General features: G+C 40.1%; 1 protein-coding gene across 1 annotated transcript; it reads left to right on the forward strand.

Moving 5' to 3' along the window:
* Positions 1–3319: 3319 nt before the first annotated feature.
* On the forward strand, positions 3320–9999 carry LOC117394940 (insulin-induced gene 1 protein). The gene is made up of 6 exons (XM_033993704.3): positions 3320–3477; positions 3782–4147; positions 5741–5865; positions 6344–6510; positions 6823–6922; positions 8588–9999. Exons 2-6 carry the CDS (start codon positions 3814–3816, stop codon positions 8615–8617), a joined length of 756 nt encoding a protein of 251 aa, XP_033849595.1. The 5' UTR covers positions 3320–3477; positions 3782–3813; the 3' UTR covers positions 8618–9999.
* Positions 10000–10247: the final 248 nt, after the last annotated feature.

The raw sequence follows: 10247 nt of genomic DNA on the forward strand, positions 1-10247 counted from the left end.
AGGGCGCTCTGTGAGGACACAGCACAGGGCGCTCTGTGAGGACACAGCACCGGGAGCTCTGTGAGGACACAGCACAGGGAGCTCTGTGAGGACACAGCACCGGGAGCTCTGTGAGGACACAGCACAGGGAGCTCTGTGAGGACACAGCACAGGGCGCTCTGTGAGGACACAGCACAGGGAGCTCTGTGAGGACACAGCACAGGGAGCTCTGTGAGGACACAGCACAGGGAGCTATGGGGGCTTTTCATCATGAAGTCAGGTCCACATCCCTTGTTTTTACTAGTTTGTTTTAATTTATTTATTTGTATGTGTATACGTAAGTACTTGGAAATGCCAAAGAGGGCGGCCTTTGGGTGGAAATGAATGAAGAAGATTGTGTGAATGGAAACACACAGCAAATTAAAAGACATGCAGGTCACACATGATGTTGGTGACCAATGGTTTTTAATGCAAAATAGTTTGGGCAGTTTTGTTATACAGTAGAAATATAGACCCGAAAATGACTTTCAGGAATATGGGTGGTGGCCACAGTGCAGACAAATCTCCATCCATAGGCTGTCCTGTTTACTGATTGACAGTTCCTAGTATGCTCATACACAAGTATACCAAACCAGTAAAAATAAGGACCTAAACCTGGCTTCATGACAGTTCTCTATAGCAGGAGTTTTCAACCAGGGGTACACGTACCCCTGGGGGTGCTTCTAAGGGTCATAGGAGGTATGCAGGACGACTCAGAAATGCACAAATAAAAATTAAAGGAAAAGAAAATAATGATCTTGAACAGATTTTTTTAATGGCATTATTCATTACCTCTAGACCCTTGGTGCAATAAGCTTTAATTTCATACATAACAATTACTTTGTATAATCTGTGTGTGTGTGTGTTAAAACACATTGTTACAATTATTCATGTGTACAACCTAGGCTAGGGTCTTGTGTGCTGAGAATGTGTTTACAGCTGGGGGAAGGGAATTATGTCAGAGAAGACAGAAAACCTATGGAAAAGAAGAGGAATGGCAGCCCCTGAAGGTAACCATACCCAAACAGCATCTGCACCCAGCAGCATCACACTGGGCTCAAACAGATCCTACAGAAACCACTTAGAGATCACACCCAAACAGCATCTGCACCCAGCAACATCACACTGGGCTCAAACAGATCCTATAGAAACCACTTAGAGATCACACCCAAACAGCATCTGCACCCAGCAGCATCACACTGGGCTCAAACAGATCCTGTAGAAACCACTTAGAGATCACACCCAAACAGCATCTGCACCCAGCAGCATCACACTGGGCTCAAACAGATCCTATAGAAACCACTTAGAGATCACACCCAAACAGCATCTGCACCCAGCAACATCACACTGGGCTCAAACAGATCCTACAGAAACCACTTAGAGATCACACCCAAACAGCATCTGCACCCAGCAACATCACACTGGGCTCAGATCCTATAGAAACCACTTAGAGATCACACCCAAACAGCATCTGCACCCAGTAGCATCACACTGGGCTCAAACAGATCCTATAGAAACCACTTAGAGATCACACCCAAACAGCATCTGCACCCAGCAGCATCACACTGGGCTCAAACAGATCCTATAGAAACCACTTAGAGATCACACCCAAACAGCATCTGCACCCAGCAGCATCACACTGGGCTCAAACAGACCCTATAGAAACCACTTAGAGATCACCCCCAAAGCAGAATAGCGTCTGGTTGAATTGTTTTCAGTGTTTGAGACCACCCAGATTATCCTGCATATTGTTTTGTGAGTCAAAATGGATGTGTTTCCCACTTGCACAAGAAACATGAAGGAACAAAACACAAAAGAGTCTACAGAAAGTGCAACGTTTTAAATGGCACACATAACTATTCTGAAATGGAAGTAAATAGTAACGTGATAAACATTTACAGTGCAGATTATTTTGGATTATTTAATAATTTTGCTGATTAGAAAGCAAATCTGTGTGTTTCCAAAGAGATTCCCAAATACTGAACTCACCTGCTTTGCTTGGTTATGCAACCACGACTTTACTGCAATAATTTACTGTAAGCAATCTGTACAACAATTTTTAAATAAAAACAATTTAACATGTGGAAACGAACCAAAGAAAATGCCTAGTGAGAGGGAATCTAAATAGCACATGCGTTCTGGTCTGACTGCTTTTTGGAAATCGCTTACACTCCAGATACTACAATGTCACCATAACTACTCGAGTCAAGTGGGATTGGAGTGCTTAAAGACTAGTGGCAGAGAAAACCAGGGTTAGGTAAGGAAGGTGTTGGAAGAGAAACTGGAACAGTTAAAAGACAAGCAACAAAGGAATGCAGAACCCTTGCCCTTCCAATGAGCTGCCTGTTGTGGGCACAGCGTGTGTGAAGGGGAGCTCCGACGGGTCCAGTGGAACCCTGTACAAATACAGTGCTGGGACTTATAGTGAAGTACAAAGGTGGTCTGTGCTTTGACTAATTAATAACTAGTATTGTTCCTGGTGCTCTGAGCACTTCGGACATTGACACAGATAAATAAGGTTTGAACTAGGGTAACAGCCATGTTGTCGAAAAGCAGCCCGGTTGATGTTTACCTCCAACGTGGATTGTGAGGCAGCCTGCAGTCTGGCTCCTTCCCCCGAGTTTCATACTTTGCTCACTGGGAACGACTCGCATTCTTAACCTTTGCCGGCCTATTTACTGGAAAGAGGAAGTGGAGGGTGACATCATCACGTTGCGGTTTACAGTGAAACTTGAATCTTGCTTCTAATGTAATTTTGGTGACGGTGGATTTCGGTTTGCTGTGTTTATCAGAACACCATTATTTTTACATTGACTCTTTGAAATGATCACAATAATATTTTCTGTACCCACGCTTTTCCACAAAGCTTTGTGTAAACCGTTCATAAACATTCATTCATGGGATAAATATAGGCCTTTGTCATGTACTACGATATAGAATACAACAATATTTGATAGGCAATACTATTTAAACAAAAAACAAACACAAAAATAATAATGATAAATACAGTAACGCTGTAAGTCGAGCGAATGTAAGTTGTGTAGCTGGTGTGCAGAATGTGAAACGTGCCAGACAGCAGGTTGCTCTCAAGCACGTATGTTTATGTTTCTCATGCAGTATGAAACACAGAAACTTTGCTCCAAACTGTAATTGCGCGCATTCTCAGATGTTTTGCTCTGCCCTCCGATAACCTGCCCGCCTGTTTGCCTGTGTTGTTGTCAGTGGGAAGGCGGTGGTGTGTCCCCTAACGTCATATCGCCCGCCGCGTTTCTATTGGCTAACACGCCTCACCAGACTGCTTGTTTTTTTATATTGAGGATGTGACCTAGTAGACTAGTAACAACGTATATTACCACAGTAAGAACATTACCGTATTATAATATACAGCGATCAGGAGAAGAAGAAGAAGAAGAAAGTAGTTTAATTCGTCACATTCAAGTGTCGACTCTGTAGAACAAGGTAGGATGAACTTCAAATGGTTCATATTATTAACTTTTTTAGTTTCGTCTTGAATGTTTAGGATTATCTGTCACTGCAAGACGCTGGCTTACATAGGGTTGTTATAACCTCTGACTCGATATGTTACTTTTACATACATGTCAACATATATAGACAGCTAATATGCCAGGCTGAATTATTATTATATCCATTTAATAGGCCAAAGCTTATTAAATGGGTGCGTATTGACGTGATGTACACACACGTACAAGAATTACACGACACGGTACAGTATTGAATAATAATACGAGGGTTTATTTTTTAGAAACGCCTCGAGCTGCAACCAGTGCCAAAAAAATGCCAAGACTAGAAGGACATTGTTGGAGCTGCTCCTGTTCTACGGCGGTAAAATCCAAGAACATTTCGAGTGCAACCTGGCTGGCATCAAAAGCAGGGGAGATGATGAACATAATCACGTCCATCATGCGTAATGCCTACAGCACGCTTCTCAGCATTCAAGCAACGCATTTGATCAGACGGGGTTTGGTGCTTTTTACGGTGGGAGTTTTTCTGGCTTTGGTGCTGAACTTGCTGCAGATTCAGAGAAACGTCACGCTTTTCCCGGAGGAGGTCATCGCCACGCTCCTCTCGTCTGCTTGGTGGGTCCCACCTTGCTGCGGCACAGCTGCAGGTGAGCAAAGCGACTGTACCCTATTGTAACGGCATGTACAATGTTGCACACCTGACATATGTTTCGTTCGTCTCATATTTGCATTACACGAAATATGACTATTTTACTTAGCAGAGCGGGAGAAATGCCTGTTAGAAAATGTATAAAAGACATGCTTTATTAAACAGTAGGAATTGCCAAACCGATAGCGACTGACGATATGCATGTAAGGGTTAAAAAAAAATGAGAGAGAAAAAATGAAGACACTGGATGAAACGTAGGCTATTATGCATATGGTTAGATTGTGCATATGGTCAGTTAGAGCGCGTCTTTGTTCATCATTTTTAGTTGTCTTTACTGACATTACCACTTTAAATAGCGCGTCCCCTGGAAACTGCCTAGTTAGGTTCATGTTCGGTGTCTGTCGCAGTACACTCATTGGCTGTTTGGAGAACTGGTGAGCTGTCGGGCTTCACTCTAATTGGCTGTTGGCTTGAACATGCCACTTTCACGAAAGAGAAACAAGGAAGTTAACGTGGTCTGATTAAAAATAGCTTAAATTCTGTGCCTGTAACCCCCAACCCCCACCCCCCACTCTGCAGAAACACTGAGGTCGGAGTAAGAATCTTTAGTTACTGCGCATAAAAAAAAAAAATAAAAAAAAATAACAGAACTAAAATAACAGAACAAAAAAAAGGCAAAGCAGCCGTATTTATTGTAAAAGCATTGTGCAAACGTTAGTTTTATAACTGAAACTAAACATGCAGTTTTGCTTAACCTTTAAACGAAGTTATTCTGATGCGCATTTAAAAAAACAACTGATTGCCCGCTGCAATCCTCACAGACTGCCCTACCAGTGTAATAACAACATAGCCTGCGATACATTTTAATGGTACGTTCTTCAAACTAACCTCGTATGTTCAGTCTGTACTGATATGTATTACCTCAGAAGGTTACATTAATATCATAACGTCAAAATATTCAAACACACTTAAACAAAAAAAAAAGAAATGCAGATCCCTGATAACTGACCATAGTTTCTGCATCGCCACATCCCCAAACTAACCTGCTACACTTTACCCAGCCCAGCATGTCAACAAATGAGCTCTACCCCTCACAAAAGACATGTCCTTGTGGAATGAATGTAAAAAATGTAACCAAGCTGCCACCTATGTGGTTTGAATTAAATAAACTTTGTAGCAGTTTTAAATACATTTTTAACCCATTATGTACCAAATTAATATTTCTTTGAATTAATCAGAACGCATACTGTATTTGTATAATTTTATACATTACATTTAGGCTTAACCTTGCAGTTAACAAAATTAAAGTTATTATAACACTATAGTTAGATCAAATTAAAATAACAGGCCAGTTAAAAATGTACCCCAAAAAAATGACAAAGTAGCCTGTGCTCAAATGAGGACACTGGCACTTAATGGGTTCAAATATTTGATTTCTTTATAAACGCTATAGTCCTGAAAACAGTCAAACACATGTTTTTGGGTCCATGACAGGGAGAGTGGTCTGTGGAGGGAAGGGTTGAGATGCGGTGGGGTTGTGCTAACATACTGCTGTTGTTTAGTAACATGATCTGCTGTCTTTCCATTGCAGCTGTGGTGGGTCTGCTGTACCCTTGCATTGACAGTCACCTGGGGGAGCCACACAAATTCAAGAGAGAATGGGCCAGTGTCATGAGATGCATTGCCGTCTTTGTGGGCATCAACCATGCTAGTGCTGTATCCTTCAGTCCCATCCGTCTTTCAGAAACGGGTAGTGCTGGCTAATTCATTGAGACAGTCTTGTTCGATTGTCTTGTAGCTTACGATGTAGTCAGCTGAAGCTTTGTTGCGCCAGGGCATTTTGTAACAAAGCATTTTCTCCTGTCTTAAATAACTACTATTTTTTTTTTTTTTCAAAGAGGACATGTTACAGAATTTTAAAATACAATATATATATATATATATATATATATATATATATATATATATACATATATATATATATATAAACGTCTTATTCTGTAGCAATATTATCCAAATGTAGATTGCCACTTATCTAAATGGAACATTTGTTTGTGCTTCAGGCTGATACTTAGATAATAGTCTGGAATGAGATACTATAGGAATGCCACCTGCATTTAATACTGGTAAAGATATGCACACACTGTAAGTACTGTAACAAAGAGTCTTATTTTCCCTTAACTCTACTTAAAAGAAACTGGATTTTGCCAACAATGTGCAGCTGTCACTCACACTAGCTGCTCTGTCTTTGGGGCTGTGGTGGACTTTTGATCGATCAAGAAGTGGGTTTGGTCTTGGAATTACAATCGCCGTTCTTGCAACGCTGATCACTCAGTTTCTGGTCTACAATGGGGTCTATCAGTAAGTATGCTTTTGAATGAAGCCAGAGGCTCTGACAAATTTAAATTAAATGCAAAACCATTCATAATACATTTTAGCAAGACAAAACGATCTGCTGCTCAGTGTCTTGATTGACATCATATCCTGTGAGCATGACACTGTACAGTCTTTCACCGTCAAACATACACACTGGTGTGTCTGCATAAGCAGGCTGGCAGAAGAATTAGTGCGGACATCTTTTTTTATCCCGTATTGAAGTTTAATTCACTCCTTAAAGAACACATCCATTTTTTATTTCCACTGTGTCACAAGTAAGCATTGTTTTTATTCTAGGTATACATCACCAGACTTCCTGTATATTCGCTCCTGGCTGCCTTGTATATTCTTCTCGGGAGGCGTTACTGTGGGAAATATAGGAAGACAGCTAGCGATGGTAAGTTGTATTATTACTGCTTTCCAATGCTGACTGTCTCTATCATTTCCATATACTGTAAGATTAAGTTCTGAATCTAGACTTGTTATTATTTGTTTATTTAGCAGACGCCTTTATCCAAGGTGACTTACAGAGACTAGGGTGTGTGAACTATGCATCAGCTGCAGAGTCAGTTACAGCAATGTCTCACCTGAAAGATGGAGCATAAGGAGGTTAAGTGACTTGCACAGGGTCATACGCAGTGAGTCCGAGAGTGAGCGGGGATTTGAACCGGGGGACCTCCTGGTTACAAGCCCTTTTCTTTAACCACTGAACCACACAGCCTCCTATATCTTAATTCCAAATCTATGCTACTGTTCTAGAACACATATAATGTAGTCCCCTAACCAGCACATCGAAAGCAAACCTGTCACCATTTCAGTCCTGAATTATTTTTGTCGACCTGAAGAATAAACTCCTTTATTGAGTATAAATGAGAACAGGACAAAAAAGATGATGTATATTTGGACACTGGGACTCAGACTGGGACCTAGGAGTCCCGTGAGGTTCCAGCGTGATTTCTGACGGCATGTGTTAACATATGGCACTCCTGCCAGGACCGTAAGGGTTAAAAAACATTCTTCATGCTATAATGGAAATGAGTCCAAAGATACAATGGCAGATACAATGTATAAATGTATTTCATTAGATAACACCTTTAGGTTTATATGGAAGTAATAGAAAAGGAATGTACCATAGAGGTCAAAAATGAGGGACTTGCATACTAAAGAAAAAGCTAAATATCAGAAGGCCACCAGTTAGTCACCTATTATCAGATCATCTTAAACAATTGAAATAGCACATTATGTGACATTATAGGAGGCTGTGTGGTCCAGTGGTTAAAGAAAAGGGCTTGTAACCAGAAGGTCCCCAGTTCAAATCCCACCTCAGCCACTGACTCATTGTGTGACCCTGAGCAAGTTACTTAACTTCCTTGTGCTCCGTCTTTCAGGTGAGACGTAGTTGTAAGTGACTCTGCAGCTGATGCATAGTTCACACACCCGAGTCTCTGTAAGTCGCCTTGGATAAAGGCGTCTGCTGAATAAACAAATAATAATAATAATATGTCAAGGTAATTGCTCACTGTAATTAAGGAAATACATTACGCTGTCTGGCAGTCCAATTTGATAGGAGGTCAAGAAGCTCAGACAGCTAGTTGGCTGTTGTACTGTCCATGTCTCCAGTCAATACAACAGCTTGGGTACAAGTCTCAATCCTCCTGCAGCAATCCAACTAGAGACCAGTTTGCTGTAGGAACACTGGCCAGCAAAGAAGCCAAGGCAGAAATAGAAAAACATTATCATCAACAACCAACACAGGTTTCCAGTCTTCATTGATGTGTGATGCATTGGTTACTGCTATATCTCTGGTACTGTTTGGTGTATTGACTTGAAGCTTGGAAGATATAGCAACCCATGTTGACTGTGCTGGATGACCTTGCCTTTGACCTCCTATCCAGCAGGGTGACTTTTCATCATCCTTTTGATTTTAATGGATGGCAGGATTTGTAGTTTTGTTTCATACTTTTCAGATTTTGGTGGCTTTATGAAAACTGAATAGTTTGTGGTCTTCGGTATAAGTTTTTCTTTTAAATATTGATATCTATTGTTTTTCTTTTCTTCAAAGGCTGCTCCAGAGAAACCCCACATGGACTAAAAGTACCATTTTGAAATGAGACATGGTGCCAATATGGGGGAATACACTACATGCTGACCCTTTCTTCTCCAGAGCTCTTATTCTCAAATTCAGCATACATCTTAAAGTCATTTTAGTGAACATGTAATTGGGCATGTGATATATCTGAGGAGCAACAAAAAAGATCAGAAGGAAAATACGTTCATAATCAGAAGTGCCAATCGTTGAGCATTGTACAATGAAGCTTTGTGGCCAAAGTTTGTAGACTTAATTGCCCAGTGTGTCGTCTGATTCTTTTTACACAAAAAAGCCAGTTTTATACCAGCTTTGTAGGCTCTGCAATTATAAGTAACTGGTTTGACAATTTCATTGTGTAGGAATGAAAAAAAAGGGTTTGTGACTACAGGTCCAGAAAAAAAAAAGATGGTGCTAAATATTTCAATTGTTTGCATGAATATAGAATGTTACTCATGAAAGGGAAACATTTCAAGGCAGTGCAAAAATGGCTAATATATATATGTGTGTGTGTGTGTGTGGCATGCAGAATATTGGTAAAGAAGTACTCTTGCACAAACACACCCAGTTTTCACATTTTGATTTTTAAGCTTTGCAAAATATAGCATAGAACTAACCTAGAGCTCTTTTTGTTTGACTTGGGATAGAGGGATAATTGTAGTTTCATGCAATAGACAGATGTACCATTTATATAAATAGGCTTTGCTCCAACCTTTGTTCTGTTTATTACAAAACATTATGAATTGACCCCCCTGAAACGTCTCTAAAGAAGAACTGACTGTGCCCTGGTTAACTTGTGAAGCTGCTACTCTGTTAAATTGAGAAAGGTAATCAAGACTACATCAGTTTGTTTTCTCAGGTAAGGATAAATAATGGTTTGATGTGATCTGCAATACTAGCCCATTCCATTCCCTGCAGTTTGTATCCCCAGTGGAGTTATAGGGAATGTTCCTCGACTGATAACTTGAAATCCATTAGCTTGGTTATTGCCTTTAAAACCTTGTAATTTATAATAATGCCAAATTAGATGGGCAGGAACTCAGAACTGAGATTAATTCATTGTTACATCAAAAGGGCAGATAGGAACATGAGAGATTTCTGCAAACCCTTAGGAAATTTGCAATCTGTGATTGCCTTTGTAAAATAGCAGTGAGTGCTTTTGTCAGTATGAAAATTTCATTATTTGTAAATAGGAAGTTGTATATAGCTTACATATGCAGTACAATAGCTACTCTATGTAATCAAAGTCATATTGCTGTGCTAGACCTAGTTTGAAAGTACTTAGGTCTAGGTGATTAAAGTGCAATCTATACAATACATGAGCCTTGTATTATTTTGTATATGTATTCCTTTCATTTGTTTAAATAAAATAAAAGCATTCAAATGTATTTCAAGCTTATAAACTGAGCAATCTATTTGAAATGTTCTTTATTTGTCTCTAAATCTAAGGCACTGTACTTTTCAGGATTGATTCCGGGGTGTTCTGGAATAGTTTTTGATGCTGTGATCCATAAATCCCATTTTCCTTGGTATACCAATGATCATTTTTCTGGGATCAGAACTGAGTGGCAAGTGCAGGAAAACTAAAATATATAATCTGACATACTGAATTCAGGGATCTGTGCTCAGTAGTGGC

This window comes from Acipenser ruthenus, chromosome 3 (genome assembly GCF_902713425.1).
Source record: "Acipenser ruthenus chromosome 3, fAciRut3.2 maternal haplotype, whole genome shotgun sequence".
NCBI lineage: Eukaryota > Metazoa > Chordata > Actinopteri > Acipenseriformes > Acipenseridae > Acipenser > Acipenser ruthenus.